Genomic DNA, 16,175 nt, shown 5'->3' on the forward strand with positions numbered 1-16,175 from the left:
TGAAAATGTTTTGGCCTGTGACAGTCTCCCTTTTTATATTGTCCTGCAACTTCTTTTATTAGGCATTTGAAGTGTAATGATTTCTCCATTCCCCACCCAAAATTGAAGATAGCCTAGGAGAATGAAGTTGGTAGATACAAAGTAGCTTACTATGTTCATCTGTTCCCTCATCTTCACAGATTTCTTCTGAATTGGGGGAGGGTTTAGTTTGTCTCCCACATGCTGAAAACCTTTAAAAATACCCATTGAACAGAAATACTCAATCAAAACAGGGCTCCTTCTGTTCTTCCATGATGACAATCCCTTGGTTGGTTTACTTTATTCATTCTCTTCCCAGGAAGATGCTGGGATTGAGTGAATCTGCACATTATCACTTACCCTTCTTAAAAACCACCTCAAAACCCATAAGCTGGGTCATGACTATGGCCTACTTTCCAATCCAAAGACAGATTTGGCAGGGTCTCTCAAATGTAAATACTTAGGATTTCACAAACAGATAAATCTCACTCCAGGAAGATGTAAAATGTTGGTGTTGCGCAGTAGTTCAAACAGGGCAGTACTTGGATTACTGTTACATTTTACCACATAGAGGCTTGTTGAATTCGAAGAGGGTGTATCTGAGTGTCTGGCTGCTCTCCTTCTGGTACAAAAGGTTACCTATATCCCATCACTTTAATTTGTTCTATGTTTACTTCTCCATAGATGCACCTTCCATCCTTGGGTCTGGTCACTGTTATCAGATCTGTTCATTTTAAGTGGTAGCTATGTAGTAGCTTTTACTTCATTGTCGTCTTGTGACATGACTGGAGAATTAGTTTGGTCACAAGCACAGTGCCTCCTGGGAATCCTGTTTTCATGAGCAGATGGTTCAAATGCTTGCTTTTCTATATGGTGGTCCACATCACAGAAGATGATTAGCATTGTCTTCTAGATTGTTACTCTGCTACATTGTCTACCAGCTCTATGCATTTGCTTGCCTTCCTCAAATGTTCCTGATTTATATAGAAGTTTTTAATTCAATTTAGAATGTCCTTTAATTTTAAATATTTCCTTCCAGGGTTATCAGGTTGATTCTAAATACATTTAAAACTATTTTACTTGGGTATCCTGTTAATTACTCCATATTCCCAATTCTCTGAAGGCCAGATTTTGGTATATAATGGCACTATGAATAAGTATTAAAGGGTAGAGTTCTGCACACTGTTTTTGTTGCAAAGATTTTAGTTAGAAATTATTTTTGGAACAGTTATTTCTACTCTTTCCTTCTTTAATTTCAGACTTTATATGAACAGTGCAGCAGTGGCAAGAGACTTGATGTATCTGCATTTGCAAAACCTGGCAACCAAACATGGACAGCAAAATGAGGCACTGTTGAGCGTGATTTACTAGATATGTCAGTCCATTTAATAAAAGCAGCACAATTCATATATTTTAAGAGGACACTAACAAAACAAAGATTCTGTTTCTTTATCCCTGAAGCTAATAACGTTGATTACTAAAACAGAATTTTAAAAATCTCGTACTCTTCACAGTGTGCTGCCTGTTTACTCTTTGCATGTCACTCAGGTTGAAAAGTGAAAATGTACTCACACAGCCCTTCAGTAGTTTGGTTTGCAGATCTTTGTATGATTGTGTAAATAACTTCAGGCTGAAATGAGGAAAAAGGAAAAAAAAGTAAATGTGTTAATAGCCTACACATCCAAAGCATCTGACTGGATCCCTGCAAATACTACTTGAAAGCATATCCTGTATGCATCATGCATTAATGCATGTTGTCTTTTTTTATTCTTGACCATCATCCAGTGACTCGACTGGGAATCGCCTTAAGTTTCAGAAAATAACCACTTCTGGAGTTTTTGGTTTTTCTAGCAGAACAGTGCTAAACTACAGCATTTGTTGAAAAATGAAAGTCTCTTGCAGATTGCAGTTAGGTGGAAAACTGCATGTTGGAGGCATTTTGATTAAAAACTCTAAAGAAATAGTGTAAATAAAATGGTTCTTAATTGTGTAAAAACATTCTTTGTAAGTCCCTTTAGAATCCATGAATGGCTTGGTTTTTTGTGTGGTTTTTTTTTTCCCTTTTAAATAGCAAAATTATTCTTAGGATAATGTTTACCCAGGTTTTTGTTGCTTTCAGAAATTTAGTTAAAGTTTAATACTTGCTTTTAAGAAGCCCCTTCAATTAAAGTTGCTGTACTTAATTCAATGTAAGATGCTGTGGCTGCTACATGAAACTGAAAATTGTATGTAAAAAGTTTTTCTTTCCAAGAAAGTTTGTGGATTTTTTTTTTTATATTTCTGTTCTGTTACTTTAAGTGCTGTTTCCCCAAACATTTTGGCTTTTGATTTAGAAATGTTTCATTTCTTAAGTAACTTATTGAATTCTAAATATATTTAGCTAACTCTAGTTTACCTGTTTTGCTCTAAGAGTGTTTTGCCATCCTTAAAAGCTAACTAGCAAGCTCTTCAGCTTTTGACCTGCCCATTTACTGACCAAAAAACACTATAACTTGTCACTTTCTCACCATCAGCTTCTCCAGAGGCACCGCTCTTCCCTCCTGAGTCAGCTCTGTCCGTGCTTGTATATCTTAGAGTGCTACCTTTGGCAGTTTTTTCAATACAACATATAGAATCATAGAAAATTATAGTTGGAAGGGCCCTGAGGAGGTCATCTAGCCCACCTCCTGCTGAAAACAGGACCATCCCCAACTATAGCATCTCAGCCAAGGCTTTTGTCTAGCTGGGACGTAAAAACCTCCAAGGATGGAGATTCCACCGTCTCTGGGTTAACCTGTTCCAGTGCTTTTAATACCCTTCCTAGTGAGAAAAAAAGAGGACTGCCATTGCCATTCCATTCTCTGCTGACTCCTGAGCCACCTTCCTGAGCAGCAGCAACCAAGCCCCAGAAGCTTGCTTTTGTTGGCACAGCTTTCTCCAGACTGGGAATGGTGGGTTGCCAACAGAACTATATGAGCTTAGGAATGTGTTCTTGCCACACCCTACTTGACCTAGGTATATTGGCAGAACATGGTATTGAAGACTAAGCCTCAGTATTCAGCCAGCTGGAACTCCTAATCATTTTTGAGTGTTAACTAGAAGTCAGAGGACCTTTCCCTGACAGCTAGGCACATCAGTGGTTAAAATCAATTGGAGTGCCGGCAGACATGGGGGGGAAAAAAAAAACTTTACTGAAAGAAGCAGCACATTAGTTCAACCCAGTTCTGCAATGTCTGTATAGATTATGTGCTTCAGCAGGGCTTTTGGTGCTTTTATCTAATAGCTGATCTATAGAGATGTTGGGCAAGCCGGGTCCAACTAACGTGATGCCTCTTTTGAGCATGTGCTGGGCTTGGCACAAGGGCATGCAGCTGTAAGCACTATTTGGGGTGGGGGACTGCATCTATAAGCAGCCTTATTGTTAGTTTTATTTATTTGTTTTTCCTGAGAAAAGCCCCAGGAAATTTTAAAACATGGCATCGTTTCACTTGCTTCTGCATCCTTTTGCTTCCACCAGTTGTTTACTATGTTTTGGGAAGCGGAACTGATGGCTTCCAGAATCTTAGTTTAAAAATCTGCTCCTTCTTGTTCATCTCATGTTAAATATGCAACACATTAGATTCTTTTTTTTAATGAGGAAAAACTAGATAATTTGATCTCTTCTTTTAAGATGTTAAGTGCTTTGCCGCACAAAATTTAGCTGGATTCTCTCTGGAATTAGTCTAGTAAATCTTTCCTAACAAGCAGTTTATCACCATATTTCCCTCTTTTTAAGATGGGACAGAAGTTTGTGTTCCTGCCTCCTTAAAAGGTCTGGGAGTCACAAAAATCAAAGGTTCAGTACGATCTGACTTCTGGGTAACATGATAGTTGGCATCTGCCACAGGGTGTGTCAAAAAGACAATGCACTCTAAACTTCCAGGTATCTGTTTGAACAGCCCACTGGATGCAGGCATTGACAAGTTTCATATCATCGCAAACTGATCTGGACTAAAGCATCCTTAGTTCCTGGTTGCTGCTTAATCATGTATATAAGAACACTAGATTTGCTAAGAATTTCTCCAAGAGTGGTGGTGTTAGAGAGGTCAGGGGGGTTGGAGCAAAAAGCCCTAACTTCTATCATTGTTCATGTATTACACCATGATACAATAAAAAGGATAATCTGCCACCCACGCAAGGGAATTCTTGATATTTGACTGGGGGCATCTGACCTTACTTGACTGTTCAAATAATACTAACCCTACCTCCATGGGGGAGTACATCCAGGAACAGTATATTCTATGAAGGTAAGCAATTCCATATCCTGATTAATGGGACTTAAGGTGCGTTTAAGCTACCTTGTGGCTGATTCTCTTCTAGTTGAGATTACCCAGTCACATGTTTTTGGTATCTGGTCTATATGACGGTCATGGTGCTGTTACTGGGAAGGTATTTTCACAAGTCTCAAACAAAATTGCATTCAAGATTAAATTCTTCCTTTGCTTTCTGGGAAACCATGCCTTTTGTGGCATACATCAGACTATGTTTTGCTCAGTTGGAAGGTTGTGGTATCACTGGGAATCTCTAGTACTGAGAACCCATCTTAAGCACATAGAATATACATGCCTTGAGTGCTTGTTCATCTCCCTCCATCTAGAATGCTGGACCTTTTGAAGCCATATCAGTTTACTCACATAGATGCCTACATACTCATGTTAAGGTAATTAAAATGTAAGGCTGCCTATACATACGCTCCAACACGTTCTAATTGAGAGAGAGGCAGCGAGCTGCTGGGAAGAGATGGCCCCCACCTCTTTCCCCTGGGGAGGAGGCTCTTCTCAGCCAGGCTGGCTGACCTGCTCCACCGGGCTTTAAACTAAGCCCGCTCGGGGATGGGGGGACTACTGCCCCTGCTGGACCGCTGAACAGCCCTTGCAAAGCCAGCGGACCAAGGCACTTAAGGGGGCACTTAAGGGAGCCCACCCCTGCCCCAGCCCTGGCACAATCTGTGGGCAAGGCAAGAGCCCCCAAGGGCACACTTGCCTGCCTGTACACTAATGCCAGGAGCCTGGGCAACAAGCAGGACGAGCTCGTCCTCCTGCTCAGTGCAAAGAAATATGATGTCATTGGGATAACGGAGACCTGGTGGGACTCCACCCATGACTGGACCACGGGTATAGAGGGCTATACCCTATACAGGAGGGATCGTGTTGACAAAAGGGCCGGGGGTGTAGCTCTCTATGTGAAGGAAAGCTACATGTCCCTGCAAGCTGATACTGGCAACCGGCATGGACAGCTAGAGACCCTCTGGGTAAAAATTCGTGGGGAATTCGGCACAGGGGACACAACGGTGGGAGTCTACTACAGACCTCCCACTCAAAGTCCCGAGCTTGACCAGGAGTTCGCCCGGGAACTGACTGAGGCCCCTTGCTCCAGGACCTTGGTTGTCATGGGTGACTTCAATTACCCGGACATCTCGTGGGAAGATCACTCAGCTAAATCTGAGCGGGCGCAAAGCTTTCTCTCATGTGTGGATGACCTCTACCTGACTCGAGAAGTCTATGGGCCAACGAGAGGCAAAGCGCTACTTGACCTGGTACTGGCTACAGGGGACGACCTAATCGATTGATGGGAAGTTGGGTGACAGCAACCATGAGCTGATCACCTTCACCATCCGCCGTAAAGCTGGCAAGTCAGTCAGCAACACAAAAGTCCTTGACTTCAGAAAAGCCGACTTTGATAAGCTCAAGAGGCTAGTCGGTCAGGCCCTCAGGGACCATGACCCCAGGGAGATGGGAGTTCAAGAAGAGTGGTTGCTTCTCAAGGAAGCAATCCTCAGTGCACAAGCAAAATCTATTCCAACACGGAGGAAAGGCAGCAAGAAGGTACAGCAGCCCCCCTGGCTCTCCAGAGACCTAGCGGAACTGCTGTGGCTAAAAAGGAAAGCCTACAAAGGATGGACGACGGGATTCGCCTCCAAGGAGGATTACTCCGCACTGGTCCGGTCCTTCAGGGAGCAAACCAGGAAAGCCAAGGCTGCAACTGAACTCTAACTAGCTTCAGGCATCAAGGACAACAAAAAGTCCTTTTTCAGATAGGTGGGGAGCCGGAGGAAAAGCAAGGGCAATGTTGGACCCCTGCTAAACCAGATGGGGCAACTGACAACTGACGCCCAGGAAAAAGCCAACCTATTAAATAGGTACTTTGCGTCAGTCTTTCATCAGTCACACGGGATGCCCATGCCTGCTATGGGACAGGGAAATCTGGGTGAGGGGGATTCCCTACCCTCCATCAATGCTGACCTTGTGAAGGAACACCTTGAGAAGCTGGATACCTTCAAGTCAGCTGGCCCTGACAATCTGCACCCCAGGGTACTCAAGGAGCTGGCGAGCGTCATAGCCCAGCCCCTGGCACGGATCTTTGAAAACTTCTGGCGCTCTGGTGTAGTGCCCGAAGCCTGGAAGAAGGCCAATGTGGTGCCGATCTTCAAGAAAGGGAGGAGAGCGGATCTGGCTAACTACAGGCCCATTAGCCTGACTTCTATCCTGGGGAAGATCTTAGAAAAGTTTATTAAGGAGGCCATCCTTGAGGGACTGGCCCAGGCTAACATTGTAAGGGACAGCCAGCACTTGTTTGTTGCAGGTAGGTCTTGTTTGACCAATCTCATTTCCTTCTATGACCAGGTGACCTATCACCTGGACAAGGGAGAAGAGATTGATGTCATATATCTTGACTTCAAAAAAGCTTTTGATCTGGTATCCCATGATCACCTCTTGGCCAAACTGGCCAGTTGTGGCCTTGGCTCCACCACGATCCGCTGGCTGGGAAATTGGCTTCGTGGTCAGACCCAGAGGGTTGTGATTGATGGCAGTCACTCATCGTGGTGTCCTGTGACCAGTGGGGGTCCCTCAAGGCTCTGTTCTGGGACCCATCCTGTTCAACATCTTCATTAACGATGTGGACATTGGAGTCAGGAGTGGACTGGCCAAGTTCACTGATGACACCAAACTTTGGGGCAAAGCATCCACGCCAGAAGATAGGCGGGTGATCCAGGCTGACCTGGACAAGCTCAGCAAATGGGCAGACGAGAACCTCATGGTGTTTAACACCGAAAAATCCAAGGTTCTCTACCTTGGGAGGAAAAACCTGCAGCACCCTTGTAGGCTCGGCAGTGCTACGTTGGTTAGCACTACAGAAGAAAAAGACTTGGGGGTCATCATTGACCACAAGATGAACATGAGCCTCCAATGCGATGCTGCGGCTAGTAGAGCGACCAAAATGCTGGCGTGCATCCATAGATGCTTCTCGAGCAAATCCCGGGAGGTCATTCTCCCCTTGTACTCGGCCTTGGTGAGGCCGCAGCTGGAGTACTGCGTCCAGTTTTGGGCTTCACAATTCAAAAAGGATGTGGAGAAGCTTGAGAGAGTGCAGAGGAGAGCCACGCGCATGATCAGAGGTCAGGAAAACAGATCTAACGATGACAGGCTGAGAGCCACAGGACTCTTTAGCCTGGAAAAGCGCAGGCTCAGGGGTGATCTGATGGCCACCTATAAGTTTATCAGGGGTGACCACCAGGATCTGGGGGAACATCTGTTCACCAGAGTGCCCGAAGGGATGACAAGGTCGAACGGTCACAAACTCCTGCAAGACCGTTTCAGGCTGGACATAAGGAAGAATTACTTTACTGTCCGAGCCCCCAAGGTCTGGAACAGTCTGCCAGCGGAGGTGGTTCAAGCACCTACACTGAACACCTTCAAGAGTAAATTGGATGCTTATCTTGCTGGGATCCTATGACCCCAGCTGACTTCCTGCCCTTTGGGCAGGGGGCTGGACTCGATGATCTCCCGAGGTCCCTTCCAGCCCTAATATCTATGAAATCTATGAAACACTAGCATGGCCACAGTGTCACATATATTAATTCCTGCCATATTTCAAAATGGCTGCTGGGGCATTTAACAAAAGCTCGTCAAATGAGCTCTACATAAAGGGTCCTGTGGCCACTTTTAAACGTGGGGACCCAATTCTTATGATGCTGCAATGTTTTAATTGGAGTGGCTCTCCAGAGCCACTCAATTAAAAAGTCCCTACCCCCAAGCATGTGTATAGGCAGCCTAAATGCCTTCCTCCAAGACGGCAATTCAGGTAGACTCGGTTTAGGTTCCTGAGGTCCCTGTCAAACAATAGGAGACTCTGGTACTTCTGAAGACTGAACCCAGAGGTGCCTAGAAGTAGTCATTGGGGAACATGCTAAGCAGAAAAGTGGCTCAATTCTCACCCACCTTATACATCTCACTTGGCCTGTACCATGGGCAGCTCTCGTCATGTGATTTGGAATGCCTTGTCCTGCTTCTGAGGGGAGGTGCCTGACTGGCTATCCTTTTTGCTTACACAGATCTAGTGGTTGAACAGTTGTCCAAGACATGGGTGGTACAAGTTTAATTCTTTCCTCAATCTGAGAGAAATCATCAGCTTTTCTGAAACAAGTGTTGTGAAATGAGGCCTTTCTCTGACTCTTGGCTGAATTTTAAAATAACTCTTCTGACTTCTAGAAGTTGGAAACTACTTTCCTAATAAGGAATGGTCTGCGTCATGGGAAATGACAATCTCAAAGAGCCTGGTCACATTAAACAGGAGAGAATAACACCAACACTGTCCCTTACAATGTAGGAGCTGCTAGTATATTAATCTCCTTTCTGAAAGATCTATTGCCTTAAGCAACTATATCTTAACAAAGGACTGTAGAGCCATTGTTTTGTTGGTTCCACATTGCTTGGAGGAAATGGTAAAGAAGTCGCATTTAATTGTTGCTTTTCCTCTGTGCTGCCTTCAGACTTTGTTGCGATCTGACTAGTGTATTGGACGCACTCCATTCAAGATGGACATTCTGTTCCAACCAAGTTTTGTTGACAGTTTTTAATACAGAACCATTCAGTTGATGATTTTACTATTGGGTAGGTGGCTTGTTTGATCAGAGCTCCCAAACTGCATACCCTGACACTGGTTCTCAACCATCAACTCCAGGCATCCCTTAGAAGATGGTTATAATTCTGTTGCAAAGAACTTGAAGACCACAACAGGTTGGTTTGGGGATTTTTCTGTGTGTTTGTTTTTTTTTCACACTAGCTTTCTATTCAAACCCTCTGTGTTTATGTTGTGATTCATGTGTGGGTGTTCACATACCTAATAGGCAATACTTCATGGTGCTCTGGAGCACTCTTAAAAAGATCTCATGGCACCCTGGCTAAGAAGTGATGCCCTACCAGCAGTTTTTACTTTTCTACAATGGCGTTTCCTGCCTAAGTATTGGTTGATTCCCATTCCCTAGTGGCATGTGAACAGTTGTGTACTGTAGAACACTACTCCTGTCTAATCTTTGACTAAAGCACAAGTTAAAAGAAGAACTTCAAGAAACTCTTCTGTATTTCTTCTGTAATATCTCAGTCCTCTTATAATGAATTGCCTTGTAGAATGTTTGGAATATACCACAGCTGATTTGACAAGGCTGCTCATCAAGGAAAAGAATAAAAACATTGATACCTTAGAAAGATGGGACATTTTAAATTGATTTTGAAGATTTTCCCCCATCTTATCTAGAAGGTTTTGTACTTTGTCAGCTTGAAATGAGATTTTGGCTTCCTTGATGATTTGCATCATTCATTTCAGTTAGGGAGAGAGACGAGTAACTGTTCTCCCCCATAATGGGTGGAATGAGCATGAATTAGTTATGAGAGACATACATTCTTTTATGCTGCTTTTATTTTATATCTTGTGACAACCTGCTTCTGCATGGCAGGCTGAACCCAGGCGCAATAGAATACACCTTTTTTATTTTTTTGGTGCTGGAGTGTTATCTGGATATTTAAAATTTCTAAATCAATCTAAAAAAGCAGAAGCTGGAGAGCCTCAATGTGGGTTAAGTCCTAAGGGTTTTGTTTGTTAATACTTCATGTGTAAATATCTAATTAAAAATCTTTCATATGCAAGCTAACTAGCAGTTGGCAGGCACTGACTTAGGAAGGTATGCAAGTATTCCTGTATCTTTGCAATGCCATAGAAAAGAGCTTCATTGAACCACATTTAGCTAGCCACAGGTGTCCATTGTGAACCATCTGTGAAAGTGGTTTTAATTGTTTTAATCTGTAGTATTTAAATAGTTCAACATGCCAGAGGCCTACCTGTCTGCTAAATCTGATTTCCATTTGGCCACTTTAGAAGTAGTCATGATTAAAAATTATCTCTTACTATTTACAATAGATTGAACATTTAACTTTTTAGTGAGAAAATCCACAAATGCCTAGTTTCAGACTATGTTGGGCTATGTGGAGCATTGTAAGGGATGCTACTGTGAAAGGCACGTATTACCTAATAACCAGACTTGCATGATTATAGACAGAATAACTTAATCTGCTTGTAAATGTTGGGCAACAAGCTTTCAGGTAACACTTTTTTCTCAATATTGCAAAATAAAACAATGCAATTCTGTATCCATTCCAGCTCTCTCAGCTTTCATAAGCTTCCTTTAGGACAATGTATTGGTGTAAGACAGGAACAGAAAATAAGTTATAAAGTCTACAAGAATACATTGTTCTTGATCTTGTAAGTGCTCTTCATTCTCTAGTTGTTTAGTGGCAGGTGCCGTAACTACCCCAATTTGTGCCATGAGACTATGACTTGATAAGGCTAGATTTTTTAAATACTAGAAAAGCTATGGTATTTAAACACATCTTTGATACTATGTTGCTACTAACTGTCTACTTAAAACAGCCTTTTTCTGTTGTTCAGCTGAACCATTTATGCATGAAAGTAGTACTGCAGATACCTAAAAGTCCTTGTTGCAAGATAAACCAGTATAACTGGTGTTTGAACTGATTGTCATCCTTTGCCATCAAGTCCTTGTAGCAACAACTACTTTGCATGAGCAAGAATAGTGTCCTGTGTAGTAGTAAGGGTTAACTCCCTTACTAAAGAGGGATGTCATCCACAGGAAGTGGTCAGTCAACCATTGGGTCGGGTTAGCTGCAATATAGACTTAATGAGAACAGTCTCCCTGCTTCTTCAAAAAACCCAGAATAACACATGGTGTTAGGAGTGGTGAATCCTGCCACCAACAGGAAATTGAAGAAGTGATTCCCAACAGATGGATACAACTGTAACAGCAGCTGAGTCCAGAGCAGGGCTGGGTGCCTCTACCTGCAGCAGAGCCCAGCACAGCACTGAGGCTGGCTATAGAAACCATGCAGGCACTCAAAGTTGTACCACCAGAACAGTTTGATTTCCAATCCCCTCAATGCAACAGGTGTTTTAATTGCTTCAGGGAAATGTCAGGTCTGGACAAACAGCCAGAAGCTTACCAAGTGAGTACTTTTATCTACTGTGGGAGATCAGGTGGATGAAGTTCTGCTCTCACTGCCTCTTATAGATGCTGACAAAAAGCAATATGCTTCAGTGATAGAAGCATTAACTGGTCAGTTTCTGGGCAAAGAAATACGATTTGTGAATGAGCTAGATTCAGCATCCCTTAAGAGGAGCCTTCAGAACCTGTGGACAGGTTCATCACACCTTTGGATACAATGGCCAAATCCTGCCAATATGGGGAGCTTAAGGAGGAGCTAATTAGAGACTGCTTAATTGTGAGACTTCATGATACAGAGCTCTCGCAAAGATTACAGTTGGACCCTGATTTAATGCTCTAGAAGGCTATCTCACAGGTTCACCAATCAGAACTACTTGTATAGCAACAACAAGAAATCCAGAATGATTCTCAGTCCTATCAGGTATTAGTTAATATGGATGCAATGCATGCTGTAAAAAAATTACAAATAGAACTGACAGGCACAACGAACACAGAGTGGTCTTCCCTGCGCCCACAGTGACAAACAAGTGGTAAAGGAAGCCAGTACCACATGTGTGGACAAACTCCAAGACTTGGTCATGTTTGGTGTTCTGCTATGGAAGAGCTATGTTGGCGATGCAAAAAGGTTGCTATGCTTCTCTTTGTCACTTCACCACCAGAATCTGTGAAGTCACAGAACAGGATTATCAGATGCGCCTAAAAGCTGATGCCAGTCCATTAACTGCATTAACGACTCCAAGACGGGTACCACTGCCTCTAATGGACAAAGTTAAAGAAGACCTAACATGCATGAAGGAAATGGGTCATTACAAAGATTAAAGAACCTACTCCTTTGTGTTTTTGGGATGGTGGTTGTGCCAAAACCCAATGGTAAGGTTAGGATACGTGTTGACCTCACACAGCTGAACAAGTGTGTGCGCAGAGATGGGCATTCTTCCTTTCATGGAACATACCTTGGCTCAACTTGCAGGAGCCAAAGTTTTTACAAAATAGAGTGCTTGGGCAGGGTTCCGACAGATTCCTCTAGGCACTGACTCACCTAAGCTAACAAGTTTTATTACTCCATTTGGATGCTAACGGTTTAAATGGCTACCTTTTGGAATATCATCAACTCCTGAATTCTTTCAGTTTTGGCTGTTGCATATATTGGACGGCCTAAGAGTTCTTTGTCATGCCAATGATATTTGGATTTTAGGGACCATCAATGCACACCACGATGCAAGAGTGGATACAATGCCCAGAGAACTCCAAGAAGCTAGAGTTACACTTAATGAAAAATATACCTTTGCTGCTTCACAACTCATGTTTGTGGGGCATTGGGTGGGATCCAGCCAGATCCATTGAAAGCTGCAGCCATGAAGAGGTTCCCAGAACCCAAAGGTATCCCTGAATTACCCAGATTTTTAGGCATGGCCGCATGCTTGGGCCATTTATGCCAAATTTGGCAACAATTACAAAGCCTTTAAGAGACCTCTTAAGTGACAAGAACATATAGCTCTGGGGATGCCTAAAACAGTCGACTTTCAACAAGATCAAATCTATGCTCAGTTCATCCCTGATACTGGCCCAATATGATCCAGCACGAGAAACTCTTATTGCAGCAGATACTTCAGCATACAGGATTGGAGGAGTATTACAAGAAGGTCAAGAAGCGAGCCACTGGGCCCCTATTGCTTTTGTGTCGAGAATGCTTTCTCCACCTGAAACTCAATATGCACAAATAGAAAAAGAAGCACTAGCAATTACATGGACATATGAGCTATTTCAGAACTTTCCTTATGGGCCTGACTTTTTTTACTTTACAAACTGATCACAAACCACTTGCCTCTTTTGGGAGACAAAACTCTCAATGAACTTCCACCGAGAATCCAGTGATTTAGCCTCAGAATGCTGAAATTCACTTACAATGTAGTACATATCCTGAGGAAAAGATGCAAACAGCTGATGCTCTTTCTAGGTTACCATTACAGGCTCCACTGTGTCCAGAGGAACTCTGCCAGGAGCAAGAGAGTGCTGCTTCCGTGGATGTTATTGTGGGTAGGATACCCATATCTGCTTTACTACAAACAAGAATTCAGGAAGCTCAAGAAGCTTATTCCTCTTGCCAATTTATAAAGAAATACTACTTGGAAGGATGGCCTCAAGTAAGATTCAAGGACTGTGAGCTAGCAAAGTACCAGCGAGAGACTCAGTCTCCATGTTGTCAGAGTCTTAGTTATGTTCCACAATGGAGTACTGTTGCCTTCTGCACTACGCCAGGAAATCCTAGACAAGATTCATGATGCTCACTAGGACATTATAAAGTGTCTAGCCAGGGCTTGTGTTGCTAGTAGGTGTTGTAGGGCTTTGGCCTCTCGCTGATTGGTGCCTTGCTCCCCAGTGATATCGGTGAGATCCAGATTCGGCACCACAGAGATGGTTCAGGTGCTGTTCATACTCGCCTGCCCACATCTTTTGATGTTCGTTGTTCTTTTTCTTGGGAAGCAGTTTCCTGTACGTGGCCTGAAGGAGATCTCAGACTTGGGTTTCTTCATGGGGCTCCAGCCTCCCCTTTACCCCCCCTCCCCCCCCACATCCACAGCCAGCGGTGGACTCTGCTGTCTGCTGGTGTTACCCGGGATAATCCCATCTCATCCACAGCACCTGCCTCCATGGGTTGAGTAGTCTTGGCCATCACTCCTTCCAAGGCCATCCTTTGTCTTTGGACTGTGGCCTAGGTAACTAAACATGCCCCGGTTTGGGGTTAACTATAACTTTAGACAACTGAACACGAGGTCAACATCTGCTGATGGGCTCCTAGGATCTTGTCTCCCAGGGGTCTTCAGTCTTGCCGAGGACTCCGCCATCCCTCTCTGCCTAGTAGGCATTTGGAAGGGTCGGCAGCCACGTGTTGGGACCCTGCTGGCCTTCTCAGGTAAGCGCCCCTTGGATCTACGTCCCTTCCCCCTTCAAGTCCACCTGATCTGCGGCTAGGCTGCTTGGGTCCCACCAACTGGCATTGCCTAGGTCTCCTGCGCTGGGCTCCGTAGTTTCCCACACCTCCCTCCTGGCTAGGTTGCCTGAGGGTGTCAGTGGCCCCCCTCTGCCACTCCCCAGTGCGGTACCTGGGTGCCCTGTCAGGGTCCTGGCTCTTCTTCTGGGCATCCTGGGGGATTGCTTCCCTCCAGTAGAGCTCCCCGGTGTCCCCCTGCTTCCAGGTCTTGAGCTCCCTGTCTTGCCTGCTGGTGTTCTCTGGCAGATGCTCAGCCTCCTTCCCCTGTGTTGGGGGCTTGTGCTCCCCAGCTCTGCAGCTGGTGTCTCCCCGCCAGCATTCCTCTCTGGCCCCGGCCAAGCTGTGTTCCCAGCTGCCTTTTGAGCAGCCTGCACTTCACTGAGGCCATGTCCCTGGTGCCTGCCAATTCGCAGGCTCAGGCAGCTCTAGAACTGCCAAGCCTACACTGGTGTATCTCTCTAGCTGTCATTCTTGGTCCCTGTAGTGAGTACCGGGGGGCATTGGGAGGGGGTCTGGGGTGAGTCAGGGGGCCTTTTGCCTCCCTTCTCACAGCTTGCCAGGCAACTGGATGGCCAGCTGTAAGGTTTGTGCTCAACACTGACCAGTCCATAGATTCATAGGTTGTTAGGAGCTGGAAGGAATCTTGCAGATCACTGGCTCCCACACCCACCTCCCTGCTTGCTCTAGGCAGGAAGACAACTAGGGTCAAGTGACCCTAGCAAGGTAACTGTCTCTAGTCTCCTCTTGAAAACCTCCAGGGTAGGTGAGCCATGTGAAGCCATGCCTCGCATCTGATTTACCAGATTATCCATGGCAGATGTTGGGGGCTGATTTATTCTCCTGAAAGGGTTCTGTTTATCTCATTGCTATTATGATTCCTGTTACTTGAAGATGGTGCAATTACAGAGTACCATAACAGAGAGTTATAATGACATTGAAGAGTGTATTTGTATGCCATGACATACCTTCAGTTTTAAGAACTGATAATGGCCCACAATTTTCTGAAGCCATGTTTAAGCAGTTTGCAGCCCAGTATGACTTTCAGCATGTCACCAGCAGTTCACATTTTCCCCATAGTAATGGAGAAGCAGAACATGCAGTGCATGTGAAGGATTTGTTCCAGAAGAATGAAGATCTTTATAAAGCACTCTTGGTTTACTGTTCAACCCCATTGCAGCATGGGAGGAGTCCAGCTGAGTTGCTTATGAGTCACCAATTCCATAAAACCCACCTAACCATGAGCAATGACTTGGTGCCAAAACTTGTTGATCCACAGGCATTTTGCAAGAGCAACAAACACGTAAAGGACTGGCAGAGATGGAACTATGACACCTGGCATGCTTCAAGACGTGTACCTACTCTTTTCCCCCTACCAGGAAGTTTGGATCCCAGAATCGGGGATCCAAGGCACTGTCCAGGCTAGGGCACATGCATCTTGTTCATGGTAGGTAGAGACACCTTGTGGTCTCCTTAGGAACTGAGAACATCTGTGCTAAATCCCAGCAGTTTACCAGGCTAGGTCTGGACACACCTCAGTTCCACCAAAGAGATCAGACCTGTGAATTATTTGGGTTTAAACATATGGACTTACCAATATTTTTGCTTTGTTTAGGTTCATTTTGTAACTGTGTATCAAGGTATCCCCTGAGAAGGGAGGGATGTGGTAGTAAGGGTAAGCTCCCTTACTAAAGAGTGATGTCATCCACAGGAAGTGGTCAGTCAATCATTTTGGGTCGGGGTTGTTACAATAAAGACTTAATGAGAACAGTCTCCTTGCTTCTTCCAAAAACCCAGAATAACACACCCTGAACAAAGTCATTGGAAGAACTACTAAAAGTATAGTAAAATATTAAG

The 16,175-nt window shown here is 44.3% G+C and overlaps 1 protein-coding gene across 3 annotated transcripts in view; it reads left to right on the top strand.

Moving 5' to 3' along the window:
- Positions 1-2,407, top strand: part of TTK (TTK protein kinase) — a 73,519-nt gene extending 71,112 nt beyond the window's left edge. For all 3 annotated transcript variants that reach the window (XM_090035370.1, XM_090035354.1, XM_090035360.1), the window contains one exon: positions 1,278-2,407. In XM_090035370.1, coding sequence (XP_089891496.1) covers positions 1,278-1,364 — 87 coding nt within the window. In that variant the 3' untranslated portion in view covers positions 1,365-2,407. The remainder of the gene's footprint in view (positions 1-1,277) is intronic.
- Positions 2,408-16,175: the final 13,768 nt, after the last annotated feature.

This window comes from Crocodylus siamensis, chromosome 1 (genome assembly GCF_052110815.1).
Source record: "Crocodylus siamensis isolate JL-2025a chromosome 1, ASM5211081v1, whole genome shotgun sequence".
NCBI lineage: Eukaryota > Metazoa > Chordata > Crocodylia > Crocodylidae > Crocodylus > Crocodylus siamensis.